This window comes from Oncorhynchus clarkii, chromosome 21 (assembly GCF_045791955.1).
Source record: "Oncorhynchus clarkii lewisi isolate Uvic-CL-2024 chromosome 21, UVic_Ocla_1.0, whole genome shotgun sequence".
Lineage (NCBI taxonomy): Eukaryota > Metazoa > Chordata > Actinopteri > Salmoniformes > Salmonidae > Oncorhynchus > Oncorhynchus clarkii.
This window is the reverse complement of record NC_092167.1, coordinates 27,250,938-27,268,334: the sequence shown is the minus strand read 5'-3', so window position 1 is coordinate 27,268,334 and position 17,397 is coordinate 27,250,938. Positions and strand designations below refer to the sequence as shown.

Below are 17,397 nucleotides of genomic sequence, written 5' to 3'. Positions count from 1 at the left end.
ATGTTCAAATGTTCATAAATGACCAGCATGGTCAAATAATAATAATCACAGGCAGAACAGTTGAAACTGGAGCAGCAGCACGGCCAGGTGGACTGGGGACAGCAAGGAGTCATCATGTCAGGTAGTCCTGAGGCATGGTCCTAGGGCTCAGGTCCTCCAAGAGAGAGAAATAAAGAGAGAAAGAGAGAATTAGAGAGAGCACACTTAAATTCACACAGGACCCCAGATAGGACATGAGAAGTACTCCAGATATAACAAACTGACCCTAGCCCCCCGACACATAAACTACTGCAGCATAAATACTGGAGGCTGAGACAGGAGGGGTCAGGAGACACTGTGGCTCCATCCGAGGATTTTACTAGTGTTTAAGTGCAGTTGGAGGCCACGGAAGGAGTGTTGTATGGCATTAAAAACTTATTGCGACCCTCAAACCCGGATCCGGGAGCGTAATCATCGCCTCAATAATTACCATAACGCAGCAGACATAAATATCCCTAGAAAATCTTCCTATTCTAGAAAATCACAAATGAAATATATTGTCATCTCAGATTTTCAAAATATGCTTTACAGCCAACGCTAGACAAGCATTTGTGTAAGTTTATCATAGGCTAGCATAGCATTATGCCCTGCTAGCAGGAGGCAACATTTTCACAAAAATAAGAAAAGCAATTAAATTAAATAATTTACCTTTGAAGAACTTCGGATGTTTTCACTCAGGAGACTCCCAGTTAGATAGCAAATGTTCCTTTTTTCCAAAAATATTATTTTTGTAGGCGAAATAGCTCCGTTTTGTTCTTCACGTTCTTAATGTTTAGCTGAGAAATCGTAGACCGGAAACGCCAAACTTTTTTCCAAATTAATCGACAGAAACATGGAAAACGTTGTTTAGAACTTTACACAAGATTTTCTGCGGGAGCCATCATGTGACCACTTGCTCAATGTAGTCCCTTATGGCTATTCTTCAACATAAATGCATAAAAAGACGTCACAATGCTGTAGACACCTTGGGGAAAACGTAGAAAACGTAAGCTCATTCCTAGCCCATTCACAGCCATATAAGGAGTCATTGTCATGCAGCGCTTTCAAAATATGGGGCACTTCCTGGTTGGGTTTTTATCTGTAACATCAGTTCTGTTACACTCACAGACAATATCTTTGCAGTTTTGGAAACTTTTGGAAACTGTGTTTTCTATCCAAAGCTGTCAATTATATGCATAGTTGAGCATCTTGTTGTGACAAAATATCTTGTTTAAAACGGGAACGTTTTTGTTATCCAAAAATAAAATACCGCCCCCAGAGTTCCAATTAAAGCATTTTGGAGGATAGTTAACACAGTGTCCAAAGAAGGGCCAGATGTATACAGAATGGCGTCGTCTGCGTAGAGGTGGATCAGGGAATCACCCGCAGCAAGAGCAACATCGTTGATATATACAGAGAAAAGAGTCGGCCCAATAATTGAACCCTGTGGTGCCCCCATAGAGACTGCCAGAGGTACTAAATATAAATTAGATTATTTTGTTAATCAAAACCTACTCTACTTTTTGCTTTGTTATTTATTATGTTTATTTTGTCAATGCAGAACACTTGATAAACAAGACACATTCATTTTTATTTTTCAATGTGGTTTGAACTGGGTGACCTGGTAATCTCTACGTGAAAGTCCAGCAATTGGTGTGGGATGGGTGGGGCAGGTTTGAGACTGATCTAAGGCATTATCAACAAAAAATAACTTTATTTCTCAGCTGCCTCCAATGTCTGTACGTGAATTAGTACCTTTTAATTGCTAAATATTTCCAATAGATGGCAGCATATGACCATGAAGCATCAGTTACAGGCTACAAGCAGCATTATGATTGACATAAAATAGCAGCAACCACAGACTATATGTCTCATAATTTTCTAAAATGGTCACTCATTTCTTTACTTAGCTATATATCTCCTATTAGGGCTGTGTTGCTTTTGGGAGAGCAAAAAAAAATGACCATAGCAGGTATTGAACCCCGGGTAAATAACCACTAGTCAAAACCTCAACCTCAGTATACATGCATTATAAAACATAATCTTAATATCTGATATTCTGAGTAAAACAACCTAGGAATAGAAAAGATGAGTGCATCTTCCAGCCCGCCAATAAATTACATCATTCAACCCTCCTGGTTAATAAATGTACCTCAACATGCCCTTCGCTTTCACATAAAAACAGGTGATAATAAATATGAATCATCATTATATTACTTCACAGTAATCTGTTAAATGCTTTTTCAGTCCTTCCTCTTGTGTTAGTGGTGTGGAAAGGGACAGAAAGAAGCACACAGGAGTTTTCCTGTGAGGGGGAGTGGTGGTGTATCCAGGGAGAAAACTAAACTAATCTTCTGAAATGTCATTTGTGGTTTTATGCTTCCATCTATTGGAATTATGTAGCAACTGCAGTAGTACTGAATAATGTGTAATTCCTTACTAAAGTAGTAATTATATAACATTTTCTAGTTCATTTTTACAACCATAAAATAACAATTTATAGCATAACAGAAACTGACATAACTCAATAACACCAAACACCAGTTAATTGTATTAAAAACGATTTATTTGGATGGGTGCCAAAGTAACAGTCCTGTAGTCAAATGAGAGCTCTACAGTAGGTACCAAAACATTTTCTCAAAAGTGAGGTTACAAGTTTATCAACGTTCAAAGCAGAACGACTTTCCCATTGTTCCTCAACTGTAGTGTATGATATATCATTTTCCAGCTCTGACTGAAACTCTGCTTATGTTTTCCCATCTGAGAGATGAGAGATGTAATGTTTGTATATGTTGTGTTGAAGACCAATCAAGAGGAAGAGACCAGCCTCCCCTGTACCCAGCTGTGTGTCTATGAAGAGTGACTGGTCTATGGAGCAACCTATAAACTTTACAGAGGGAGACTTTTCTACTGAACAAAGGTAAGAAGAACTCATGGGTCATGGTCAGTGAGTTAAACAACACTGTCTCTAGTCATTTCTCCTCTCCCATTTTCCCATTTATTGTTGTTGTTTTCATAATCCATGAGCTAATCCTTTTTTACATTGTCATAGTCCTAAAACAATATTAAACAAACACAACATTCCCTCCTTGTGTGTGTGTGCTCTCCATATTCAGTGGTGCTGATATGCACGTCCTGAGGAAAATGAACCAGAAGGAGCTTGCTGACACACTGGAGAAAAGTAAGATCTGTCTGCCTCATGTTGAATGATGTTTTATAACATTTAAAAGCTGTAGCTAAAGTACAGCTAAAGTAGCTGTGTAACTCAATGATATTGTAGCAGCCTTAACACAACACCTAGTGACCTCGTCACGTAGCAGCAGGGATGTGTTGTGGTGATTCATTTAGAGAGAGACAACATTAATAATACCATCAATAATAATAATAATATAACCAATAATAATGTAATCAGTCACACCAGTCTGTAATGCATTATGAAAACATTTACACATTTATACAGTCAGTTAAGAGAATAAATTATTATAATGTAAAACTTTATAACAGTCTTACAATACTGTAGGTATTAAAACAGATGTAATATTAATATCCTCTGGGTTATTTCTAGATTCAGATGAGCGTGCTGTGATTTGCCAACGTGAACTCAAATCTAATCTAAAGAAGAAGTTTCAATGTGTATTTGAGGGGATCGCTAAACAAGGAAACCCAACACTTCTCAATAAGATCTACACAGAGCTCTACATCACAGAGGGTGGAACAGGAGAGGTCAATAATGAACATGAGCTGAAACAGATTGAGAAAACAACCAGGAAACAAGCAAGACCAGAGACTGCAATCAAATGTAATGACATCTTCAAACCCTTAAATGGACAAGACAAACGTATCAGAACTGTGCTGACAAAGGGAGTCGCTGGCATTGGAAAAACTGTCTCTGTGCAGAAGTTCATTCTGGACTGGGCTGAAGGAAAAGCAAATCAGGATGTCCAATTTGTATTTTCATTCCCTTTTAGGGAGCTGAATTTGATGAAAGAGGACAAACACACTTTCATTGAACTTCTTAATCACTTCTCAATGGAAACCAAAGAATCAAGAATCTCCAACTACGACAAGTACAAAGTTCTGTTCATCTTTGATGGTCTGGATGAGTGCCGACTGCCCCTAGACTTCCAGAAGAACAAGATCTGTTGTGACGTCACAGAGTCAACTTCAGTGGATGTTCTGCTGACAAATCTCATCAAGGGAAATCTGCTTCCCTCTGCTCTCCTCTGGATAACTACCCGACCTGCAGCAGCCAATAAGATCCCTTCAGGGTGTGTTGACCAGGTGACTGAGGTACGAGGGTTCAATGACCCGCAGAAGGAAGAGTACTTCAGGAAGAGATTCAGTGATGAGGACATGGCCAGCAGAATCATCTCACACATAAAGACATCAAGGAGCCTCCACATCATGTGCCACATTCCAGTCTTCTGTTGGATTTCTGCAATAGTCCTTGAACACATGCTGGAACATAAGAGAGAAGAGATGCCCAAGAATCTGACTGAGATGTACACACACCTTGTGGTGTTTCATACTAAACAGAAGAATGAAAAGTATCTTGGGAAAGAAGAGACAGGTCCACACTTGAATAAAGAGAGCATTCTGTCACTGGGAAAACTGGCTTTTCAACAGCTTTTGAAGGGCAATCTGATTTTCTATGAAGAAGACCTGAAAGAGGCTGGCATTGATGTCAATGAAGCCTCAGTGTACTCAGGATTGTGCACACAGCTCTTTAAAGAGGAATGCGGGCTGTACCAGTACAAGGTGTATTGCTTTGTTCATCTGAGCATTCAGGAGTTTCTGGCTGCTGTATATGTGTTCCTCTCATTCATCAACAACAATGAGAATCTAATGGAAAAACTGCAAACAAAAGACAAGCCTGAAGTTTCTTTCTACAAGAGTGCTGTGGATAAAGCCTTACAAAGTGAGACAGGAAACCTGGACCTTTTCCTCCGCTTCCTTCTGGGCCTCTCACTGGAGTCCAATCAGAAGCACTTACGAGGTCTACTGACAAAGACAAGAAGCAGCTCACAGAGCCATGAAGAAACAGTCAAGTACATCAAGGAGAAGATCAGGGAGAATCCCTTTTCAGAGAGGTGCATCAATCTGTTCCACTGTCTCAATGAACTGAATGACCATTCTCTAGTGGAGGAGATCCAAAGCTACCTGAGATCAGGAAGTGTCTCTAGAGACAACCGGTCACCTGCACAGTGGTCAGCTCTGATCTTTGTGTTGCTGACTTCAGAAAAGGAGCTGGATGTGTTTGACCTGAAGAAATACTCCAGATCAGAGGAAGGTCTTCTGAGGCTGCTGCCAGTGGTCAAAGCCTCCAGAGCTGTTCTGTGAGTACATCAAATTACATTTAAGTATTATTCATGAGGAAGAAATATTAAGTTTAGAGAAAAATATGGATTGAAATATGTATATTATATTGAAAAACATTTATTTTCACATTAGTATAACATTACGACCATACAATTCTAGGAGACGGAAGATGAATCTATATGTTGTTTGGGAGAATAAACCAAATGCATCTGCCATTGTCCTTCTACACTACTGGTGTGAAATTAACAGTGTGTTTGTGAAGTCATGATGATCTCTTTGTCAGGCTGTCAGGCTGTGGAGTCACAGAGGAAGGCTGTGCTTCTCTGGTCTCAGCTCTGAGGTCAAACCCCTCAAACCTGAGAGAGCTGGACTTGAGTAACAATGACCTGAAGGATTCAGGAATGAAGCTGCTCTCAGATGTTGTGGCTAATCCACATTGCAAACTGGAGACTCTGAGGTCAGTATTCCTGTAATTGGTCAACAAGATCCACATGTGTTTACCAGACACACATAGTCCACACCATATGTGTTCCGACAGTGAAGATTACAGTTTTAAATTTGGTGCTATGCTCCAGCATTTTGGATTTGAAATATAATTTTTCGTATTAGGTGACATTACAGAATGTCACCTTTAATTTGAGGTTAATGGTGAGAGGTACAACAATATTTGTTGTAGCCTCTGTTATTGGTCATAGTGAGAGGTTAGCATGTTTTGTTGTAGCCTCTGTAACTCTCTTATTCATTATTATTCATGATTCATTCATGATTTTTCTAAATCATAGCAGTCACTGATGTAGTCATTACGTTCAAAGAATATGGGGCCAAATACTAAGCCTTTGACTACTTCTTCAAATAGGGGGACTAGATACATAAAGTGCTTTTATTTTTCTAAATGGTGAAACAGATATGTATTAAAATATCCTCAAATTAAAGGTGACATTATATACTGTCACCTCATATGAAACATTTGATCTGAAATCTAAAATGTTGGAGTATAGAGACACATTTAAAATGTTATCTTCACTGTCAAAATAGATATGGTGTGGACTGTATACTCAATACAATCTAAATCTGATACCTCACTGTCTAAATAGATATGGTGTGGACTGTATACTAAATACAATCTAAATCTGATACCTCACTGTCTAAATAGATATGGTGTGGACTGTATACTCAATACAATCTAAATCTGATACCTCACTGTCTAAATAGATATGGTGTGGACTGTATACTCAATACAATCTAAATCTGATTCCTCACTGTCTAAATAGATATGGTGTGGACTGTATACTCAATACAATCTAAATCTGATACCTCACTGTCTAAATAGATATGGTGTGGACTGTATACTCAATACAATCTAAATCTGACTCCTCACTGTCTAAATAGATATGGTGTGGACTGTATACTCAATACAATCTAAATCTGATACCTCACTGTCTAAATAGATATGATGTGGACTGTATACTCAATACAATCTAAATCTGACTCCTCACTGTCTGTCTTCTGACTGATACAGCTTTTTAAACTGGTCTGGTCAGTCTACTATAATATTTGTACTATACATGTTTCTATTTTCATGCAATACTTTGATCATTTGTCATTTCTAATAATGTTACATTCATTTATGAATTGATATGGGGAGGCTAGAGGTCTGGTAACCGAAAGGTTGTAAGATTGAATTCCTGAGCTGACGAGGTAAAGATCTGTCCTTCTGAACAAGGCAGTTAACCAACTGTTCCTAGGTCGTCATTGAAAATAAGAATTTGTTCTTATTAACTGACTGGCCTAGTTAAATAAATGTAAAAAACATATATATGTTAATATGTTGAAAAAATATACTGCCACTATTTCCACCACCAAAGAATAGCAGTGTGATTTTAATATGATTTTACTCTTTGCAGGCTGTCAGGCTGTCTAGTCACAGAGGAAGGCTGTGATTCTCTGGTCTCAGCTCTGAGGTCAAACCCCTCACACCTGAGAGAGCTGGACCTGAGTAACAATGACCTGAAGGATTCAGGAGTGAAGCTGCTCTCTGCTGGACTGGGGAATCCCCACTGTAAACTGGAGACTCTGAGGTCAGTATTCCTGTAGTTGGTCAACAAGTGATAACTGTTCACCAGATCCACATGTGTTTACCAGACACACATAGTCCACACCATATGTGTTTGTTCAGTGAAGCTTAAAGTTTTAAATGTTGTGCTATGCTCCAGCATTTTGGATTTGAGATACAAAGTTTCATATTATTTCATATTAGTACAGAATGTCACCTTTTATTTAAAGGTATTTTCATACACATATTTTACCGTTCAGAAATGCACTTGATGTATGTAGTTCTCCAATTTGAAGAAGTCATAATTAGTTGGACAAATACATGCAATCAAAAGTTTAGTAATTGTCCCATATTCCAAGCCTGCAGTGATTATATCAAGCTTGTGATTCTACTAACTTGTTGAATGTATTTCCAGTTTGTCTTGGTTGTGTTTTAGATGTTTTTCCTAATAGAAACTGAATGGTGAATAATGTCCTGTCATTTTGGAGTCACTTCACTTGTATTGTCAGTAAGAATAGAATATGTTTCTGAACACTTCTACATTCATGTGGATGCTACCATGATTATGAATAATAATGAATGAATCGTGAATGATGATGAACGAGAAAGTTACAGAGGCACAAAGATCAGAACCCCTCTGTTATTGGTAATGGTGAGAGGTTAGCATGTTTTGTTGTAGCCTCTGTTATTGGTGATGGTGAGAGGTTATCATGTTTTGTTGTATCCTCTGTTATTGGTAATAGTAAGAGGTTAGCATGTTTTGTTGTAGCCTCTGTTATTTGTAATGGTGAGAGGTTAGCATGTTTTGTTATATCCTCTGTTATTGGTAATGGTGAGAGGTTAGCATGTTTTGTTGTAGCCTCTGTTATTGGTAATGGTGAGAGGTTAGCATGTTTTGTTGTAGTCTCTGTTATTGGTAATGGTGAGATGTTAGCATGTTTTGTTGTAGCCTCTGTTATTGGTAATGGTGAGAGGTTAGCATGTTTTGTTGTATCCTCTTATTTCGTAATGGTGAGAGGTTAGCATGTTTTGTTGTAGCCTCTTTAACTTTCTCAATCATTATTATTCAGAATTCATGCAGGATTTTTCTTAATCATGGCTTCATCAGGATTAATTTATTAGTGTATTGAAACATGTTATCTACTCAGTTAGACAGAAAATTGACTCCAGTCATCATCCACCATTCAGTTAATATTGGACAAAACACAACCAAAACAAACTGCAAATGCGTCAATTTCAAATAATTTCATTGATCTCAAATCTAACATTTTGGAGTACAGAGGCACATTTAAAATGTTATCTTCACTGTCAAAATAGATATGGTGTGGACTGTATACTCAATACAATCTAAATCTGATACCTCACTGTCTAAATAGATATGGTGTGGACTGTATACTCAATACAATCTAAATCTGATACCTCACTGTCTAAATAGATATGGTGTGGACTGTATACTCAATACAATCTAATCTGATACCTCACTGTCTGTCTTTTGACTGATACTGCTTTTTAAACCGGTCTGATCAGTCTACTCACATATTTGTACTATACATTTTGCTCTCTTCAAGCAATACTCTGATAATGTGTCCTTTCTAATAATGAAACATTAATTTATTAATAGATATGGCAGATTACAGGACACTGATGTATCTGAAAATGTTGAAAAAATATACTGCCACTATTTTCACCACCAAAGAATAGCATAGTGATTTTAATATGATTTGACTCTTTGCAGGCTGTCAGGCTGTCTAGTCACAGAGGAAGGCTGTGCTTCTCTGGTCTCAGCTCTGGAGTCAAACCCCTCACACCTGAGAGAGCTGGACCTGAGTAACATTGACCTGAAGGATTCAGGAGTGAAGCTGCTCTCTGCTGGACTGGGGAATCCCCTCTGTAAACTGGAGACTCTGAGGTCAGTACTCCTGTAGTTGGTCAACAAGTGATAACTGATCACTAGATCCACATGTGTTTACCAGACACACATAGTCCACACCATTTGTGTTTGGACAGTGAAGCTTACAGTTTTACATTTGGTGCTTTGCTCCAGCATTTTGGATTTGAGAAAGAATGTTTCACAATCTGCAGCAGAACAGAATGTCACTTTTTTTTTGTGGGGGGGGTGGGGGGGTATTTCCATACATAGCTGTGTTAAGCAATGTTTCATCGTTTAGAAATGAAAACACTTTATGTATGGAGTTCTCCCATTTGAAAAGTCAAAAGTATTTGGACAAATTCATTTAGTATTTGTTTTGCATTTGGTCCCATATTCCTTGCCTGCAGTGATTACATCAAGCTTGTGATTCTACAAACGTGTTGAATTCATTTGTAGTTTGTCTTGGTTGTGTTTTGGATGTTTTTCCTGATAGAAACTAAATGGTGAATAATGTCCTGTCATTTTGGAGTCACTTCACTTGTATTGTCAGTAAGAATAGAAGATGTTTCTGAACACTTCTACATTCATGTGGATGCTACCATGATTATGAATAACCATGAATGAATCGTAAATGATGATGAATGAGAGTCACAAGGATCATACCCCCTCTGTTATTGGTAATGGTGAGAGATTAGCATGTTTTGTTGTAGCCTCTGGTATTTGTAATGGTGTGTCACGCCCTGACCTTAGAGCCGTTTTATTTCTCTCTTTGGTCAGGTCAGGGTGTGATGTGGGGTGGGCATTCTATGTTTTGCTTTCCCTGTTTCTTTATTTCTATGTTTTGGCCGGGTATGGTTCTCCATCAGGGACAGCTGTCTATCATTGTCTCTGATTGGGAATCATACTTAGGTATCCCTTTTTGCCCCTCCTTCAGTGTGGGTAGTTATCTCTGTTAGTGGCTTTGTAGCCCTGTAAGCTTCACGGTTGTTTCTTTGTTTGTTGGCGAAATAGAAAGGAAAATGTACACCCATCACGCTGTACCTTGGTCCACTTCTTTTGATGGCTGTGACAGAACTATCCACCACCAAGAGACCAAGCAGCGTGCGCCAACCTGGAGGACGAGCTGGACCGGGGATGAAAGAATGGCAGGAGACAAGACCCAGTCACAAAAGCCCGAGAGGCAGCTCCAAAAAATGTTTTTGGAGGGGCAAACAGGGAGATTGGCAGAGTCGGAGTTTAGACCTGAGCCAACTCCCCGTGCTTACCTTGGGGAGCAGGTGACTGGTCAGGCACTGTGTTATGGGGTGATGGGCACGGTGTCTCGAGTGAGCATTCACAGGCCGGTGTGCTCTGTGCCAGTGTTCCACATTTGCCGGGTGGAAGTGGGCATCCAACCAGAACGGGTTGTGCCAGCTAGAGACCGTCAGTGCGCTAGATGGCCCAGTGTATCCAATGCCCCAAGCACCAGGCCTCCTGTGTATCTCCCCAGCCTGGTGAGTCCTGTGCCTGCGCCCAAAAAGAAGCCTCCAGTGATGATCCTTGGCACGAAGCTTCCAGTGATGATCCATGGCACGAAGCCTCCAGTGATGATCCATGGCACGAAGCCTCCAGTGATGAGCCATGGCACGAAGCCTCCAGTGATGATCCATGGCACGAAGCCTCCAGTGATGATCCATGGCACGAAGCCTCCAGTGATGATCCATGGCACGAAGCCACCAGTGATGATCCATGGCACGAAGCCTCCAGTGATGATCCATGGCAAGAAGCCTCCAGTGAGGAGTCATGGCACGGAGCCTCCAACGACTGCTTCCAGTACCGAGCCTCCAACGACGGCCTCCAGTACGGAGCCTCCAACGACGGCCTCCAGTACGGAGCCTCCAATGACAGCCTCCAGTACGGAGCCTCCAACGACAGCCTCCAGTACGGAGCCTCCAACGACGGCTTCCAGTCTACGTCCCGCTCCAGAGCCGCCACCGGGGGGGGGGGGGGGGGGGGGTACTGTCACGCCCTGACCTTAGACATTTTATTTCTCTATTTAGTTAGGTCAGGGTGTGATGTGGGGTTGGCATTCTATGTTTTTGCGGGGTATGGTTCTCAATCAGGGACAGCTGTCTATCGTTGTCTCTGATTGGGAATCCTACTTAGGTAGCCCGTTTTCCCTCCTTCAGTGTGGGTAGTTATCTTTATTAGTGGCACTATTGCCCTGTAAGCTTCATGGTTGTTTCTTCGTTTTGTTGGCAACATTTGAAATAAAAAGGAAAATGCACGCTCACCACGCTGCACCTTGGTCCACTTCTTTTGATGGCCGTGACATGGTGAGAGGTTAGCCTCTGTAACTTTCTCATTCATAATTGTTCATGATTCATTCATGATTTTTATTAGTCGTGACATCATCAGGATTAATTTAATAGTGTTTAGAAACATGTTCTCTACTCACTTAGACAGAAAATTACTCCAGTCATCATTCAGTTACTATTGGGCAAAACAACTCAAAACAGAACCAAAACTAACTTAAAATCCAACCAATGAGTTTACAACCAAATACTCAACTCTTGACTACTTTAATACACATTAAAGGAATTTGTCAAAATTCGAATGACTTCTTGAAATAGGTGGACTAGATACATTAAGTGCTTTAATTTTTCTAAACGTGAAACAGATATGTATGAAAATACCCTCAAATAAAAGGTGACATTATAAACTGTCACCTCATATGAAACATTTGATCTCAAATCCAAAATGTTGGTGTATAGAGCCACATTTAAAATGTTAGCTTCACTGTCAAAATAGATATGGTGTGGACTGTATACTCAATACAATCTAAATCTGATACCTCACTGTCTAAATAGATATGGTGTGGACTGTATACTCAACACAATCTAAATCTGATACCTCACTGTCTGTCTTTTGACTATGTCGTGTCTTTGGCTATGCCGGATTAAGTGATATGACATGCTATTCTATAAAATAATTTCTCCGTAATCACCTGATTGAGTTAATCATGTAAATGTAATTAACTAGAGAGTCGGGCACCACAAAATAAGATTTATAGAGCTGTTATATACCGAATAAACTCTTAAAGACCTAGTAATATTTTACATCAATAGCAGTCAATATTAATTGTCACCTTAATTCAGTCTCATCGGAAAGTTGTAAATTCTTGGTCATCTTCACGAACCCTGGCTAACAAGTTGAATCAGCAATACATAAAATTGGGTTTAATTATTTATTTACTAAATACCTAACTAATCACACAGAATTACACATACACATAATTAATCATAACTTGATTACAAACTACGTCATAAAGGAAAACGTCCCTAGCGGTCGGAACAGATATGACGGCTTGTTAGACAAAAGAAAAGGGGCTTGGTTTGACTGAAAGAGCGGGAAGACTGAGTAACAAAGGAAGGAGCTGTGCTATCGTAAATACAGTATCTTATGCATTCTAAATTACCGCCCATTTGGAAAAGGAAAATGCAATAAATATTTACTCTGAGCTGCGCTTCAGTAGGTTGGTGGTAGATGGAAGGCCGTGTTGCCAAACCGAGTCCTTTGTTCTTTGAAGAATGTCTCTGGTGGTCAATTGGATACACTGTAGTAACGTTGTTGTGTGGTAGATGGGATACTCTGTCTGTCCTTTCCTATCCCTCGTTTGCAGCTGCTGTTGCTAACTCAACGGTTAGGAGGTATCACTCTGTAGTGAATAAGAGTTCAAAGTTCATACAATTCACAACCAAAGCGCACGCTGAGGTTGGCTTAGTTCTGTAGTTATTATCTGAACCATTCTGACATAGGACCGTCGTCCTCACATCTTCGGAACAGGATATATTATATTATCGTCAAGGGCTTATATAGGAAGGGAGAGGAGGGCGTATTTGAAAAGTTTTATAGCCCATGTCCCTTCACATGGGCGGGCCACTGATTGAGCAGCCCTATCTTATGAAAACCCAATTCTCACATTTTAGAAGCTAAAATCACATTCCATCCCATCACGAATAATTTCATATTCAAACATTTACAGTTTTTTTCGATTGCTAAACGACAGTGGGCACAACTGGAGTCACATGTGCAAAACTCTAACTACAGTCTGCACTACCAACAGTCACCTGAGCTAAACAGTTCACATCACCTGCAAAACTCATTCCAAGCAACACAACTCTTAACACATGGCTCAAAACACGCTCAGTGCAGCCAAACACTATGCACAACCCTCACTGAGATAACACACACTGTCACTCAGAACACACTGAGAGTAAAAACACTAGCATCAAACACCAATACAGAAAATACAAACTTTTGAACAATTTCAGTGACTTCATACAAAGTAATATTTTCTTCAAAGAAAAGAGTGACATTCTTTCACATGATTTATATTTTTTTTTTAGAACATAACAATTCTTTAAGGTAAATGAAAATTAGCAGTTTGCTTCAATAGTCTGTAGTAATTTACGGAATTACAGTAATGAGAAAAAAAAGGTAGAAACTAAAAGTACATACTGTAATTCGAACAAATAATTGAGGGGCTAATCCTGCCTCTCTCTAGCTTCAGGCCACAGGTTTTCTTCAACATCACATCTAATGTTTTCTCTTGCCATGCACCTGGGGAAGAACCTTCTGGAGTGCCTTATCCATCCATCCCTGGCAGTCCTCTGGACTCGTGTCCTCACATCCGGCACGCATGGCTTCCAAAAGAGACATTTGGTAATGTGGGTGGTGACCAAACACTTTCCACCTCCAGGCAGAGAAAAACTACTCTATTGGGTTGAGGAAAGGTGAATATGCAGGCAGGTACAAAACCATAAATCTGTGATGTGCTGCAAACCAATCTGTGACAGCTGCAGAGTGGTGAAAAGCAACGTTATCGCAAACTATGACAAAAACGTAGGTGTTTCTTACTGGCTCCCCCTGTTCTGCTGGCACTAGCTGAGCATAGAGCTGTTCTAGGAAAGCTATAAGCCTTTCTGTGTTGTATGGGCCAATGAGTGGTGTGTTGAGAAGCAAACCATCATTGGCCATTGCAGCACACATGGTGATATTTCCCCCCCTTTGGCCTGGAACCTCCACAGTGGCCCTTTGACCTATAACATTCCTTCCTCTGCGCCGTGTTTTGGCAAGGTTAAATCCAGCTTCATCGATAAATACAAATGAATGTGGTCTTTCCAGTGCTTCCACCTCCATTACTCTCTGAAAAACAGTAAGTGCACAGTTTTACTGTAGAAATGCTAGTGTTTTTTTTTACTGTAAATATTTTGTATAGCTGTGTACGTAACCTCAGACGTCTTACCTGGACATATTGGTATCTTTGCTCTTTTACCCGTTCACTGTTTCTCTCGAACGGTACAGTGTATAACTGCTTCATTGTAACTTGGTGTTTCTTTAGGACTCGAGCAATAGTTGTTGTGCTGACAGAATTAACATTTTCAAATATATCATTATCAGCCAGCACTCTATCTTGAATGAACAACCATGTCAACAATAGCATTTTCCTGCGCATCTGAAAATATTTTTCCTCTTCCCCCTGTTGGGTGCAGCCTTTGAGTCCTGTTGTAAAAATATATATTACAGTCAAACTTACGGTAATATATATCTGTATAAATATTCTATAATTGCAATACAAAATAGATTCCTGTAATGCTTTCATGTACTGTAAGGATGTAACTCTCACCTGTTTGCATGATGGAAAATTCGCATTACAGATGCCACTGTGGATCTTTGCAGATTGGGTTGCACCCTCAACCCTGCCTCTCTCAATGAGAGACCATGGTTCACGACATGGTCTATAAGTGTAGCCCTTATTTCATCTGAAATAACAGCTCTTTGTCTTCTTTGTCTTCCTCCACGCATCCGCCCTCTCCCTGCCACCCTTCTCCCTCCACGAACCCATCTTCCTTGTTCCATTTCCAAAATGAGTCTTTCTGAGCTCTACCTATATATACTGTAATATGTGTGTGTGTGTTCACTAACAAGTCTAAAACAAGACACCTGCTTAGCCTTTCAGCTGAAATTGCAATCAGCAGTGTTTGAAAGGTACAAGGCTGAAATCTATTCCGTTTTGAATGTGTGGTTCACAGTTTTGACAGCAGTGTGTTAGCATTTGAACAAAGTGCTGTAAATCCACAGTGTTGTGCAGGTTGTGGTTAAAGTCATGGGATAAGTGTGTAGAGTTTTGAAAAAAGTGTTCAAGCAATGAAAAACGAACTAGAGTTTGGTCCACATGAACTGCTGCTGTGCAGACTGTAGTTAGAGTTTTGCACATGTGACTCCAGTTGTGTCCACTGTCGTTTAGCAATCGAAAAAAACTGTAAATTGAACAACAATTCCATGTGAATCCGATAACTCTGAGGTGTAGACTTTACACTGTAGAGTTTATGTCATCTTATCATTGATGAGAATGTCTCAGATGACAACTGAACTGACATCATATTCATTAAGTACCACTGCATATGTTCAAATGGTCGGATTACCAGAATATAGTTAATTTCCCCCCACATTCTGATGTTTCCAGAATCTCTATGTTAGCCAAAGATTTTACAAATGTAACCTCAGTAGGGTAGAGAGAGGAAAAAGGGGGTAAGAGGTATTTATGACTGTCATGAACCTACCCCCAGGCCAACGTCATGACAACTGATGCTGCTTTTTAAACTGGTCTGGTCAGTCTACTATAATATTTGTACTTTATATTTTTCTCTTTATATACTTTGATAATTTGTCATTTCTAATAACGAAACATTAATTTATTAGTAGATATGGCAGGTTTCAGGACACTGATGTATCTGAACATTTTGAGAAAATATACTGCCACTATTTTCACCACCAAAAGAATATCAGTGTGATTTTAATATGATTTGACTCTTTGCAGGCTGTCAGGCTGTCTAGTCACAGAGGAAGGCTGTGCTTCTCTGGTCTCAGCTCTGAGGTCAAACCCCTCACACCTAAGAGAGCTGGACCTGAGCTACAATCACCCAGGAGACTCAGGAGTCAGACTTCTCTCTGCTGGACTGGAGGATCCACACTGCAGATTGGAGAAACTCAAGTATGTAGAGGGTTTATGTCAATGTTCATATCAGACATGTTTGACTTATCAGGCTAGTTAAGACAAACACTCTTACCACCACTTGGACCAAGTTAAATGCTGACTGTGTTTGTGTGTGTGTGTGTGTGTGTGTGTGTGTGTGTGTGTGTGTGTGTGTGTGTGTGTGTGTGTGTGTGTGTGTGTGTGTGTGTGTGTGTGTGTGTGTGTGAGTGTGTGTGTGTGTGTGCGTGTGTGTGTGTGTGTGTGTGTGTGTGTGTGTGTGTGTGCGTGTGTGTTCAGGTGTATCCCTCAATGACTGTCTGTTCTTCTGCTTACCGCTACAGTGTGGAACATGGTGGAGAGAACACAATGAAACCTGGGCTTAGAAAATGTGAGTGTTGACTACTGTGAAGAATATGACTAAGAATAAGTCTTAATTCAAGTTAAGTCAAAGACCACCATCATTACTTACTTGGTCATATTAAATATCAGCTGTAGTTCTACAGAAGCAGAAATCAGGGACACCAAAGTTTACAAATAATTGCTTTGACAATTTGTGTGTCCGTGTATGTGTGTGTGGCGCGTTCGTGTTACATTATAAATGTTTGTTTGTGTTCATGCATGCATACAGGTGTGTTTATTTATTTTACCTTTTTTTAGCAAGTCAGTTAAGATTAACCTCTATGGGCTGACATCCCGTTATCAGGATGATATAACAACAGCCAGTAAAAGTACAGGGCGCCAAGTTCAAAAACTCAAATCTCATAATTTAAAATTCCTCAAACAATCAAGTGTTATACACCATTTTAAATATACACTTGTTGTTAATCCCACCACAGTGTCCGATTTCAAATATGTCTTACAGCGAAAACACCACAAACGATTATGTTAGATCCCCAGCAAGCCACAGATACACAGCCATTTTCCCAGCCAAAGATAGCATTCACAAAACCACAAATGGAGATTAAATTAATCACTAACCTTTGATGATCTTCATCAGATGACACTCATAGGACTTAATGTTACACAATACATGTATGTTTTGTTCGATAAAGTGCATATTTATATAAAAAAATCTCCTTATACATTGGCGCGTTACATTCACTAGTTCCAAAAACATCC

At 39.7% G+C, this 17,397-nt stretch overlaps 1 protein-coding gene across 1 annotated transcript in view; it reads left to right on the top strand.

The window, feature by feature from the left end:
- Positions 1-17,397, top strand: part of LOC139379544 (NACHT, LRR and PYD domains-containing protein 12-like) — a 151,090-nt gene that overhangs the window by 3,192 nt on the left and 130,501 nt on the right. The window contains exons 3-7 of the mRNA XM_071122360.1: positions 2,822-2,938; positions 3,135-3,199; positions 3,584-5,354; positions 7,242-7,415; positions 9,126-9,299. Coding sequence (XP_070978461.1) covers positions 2,822-2,938; positions 3,135-3,199; positions 3,584-5,354; positions 7,242-7,415; positions 9,126-9,299 — 2,301 coding nt within the window. The remainder of the gene's footprint in view (positions 1-2,821; positions 2,939-3,134; positions 3,200-3,583; positions 5,355-7,241; positions 7,416-9,125; positions 9,300-17,397) is intronic.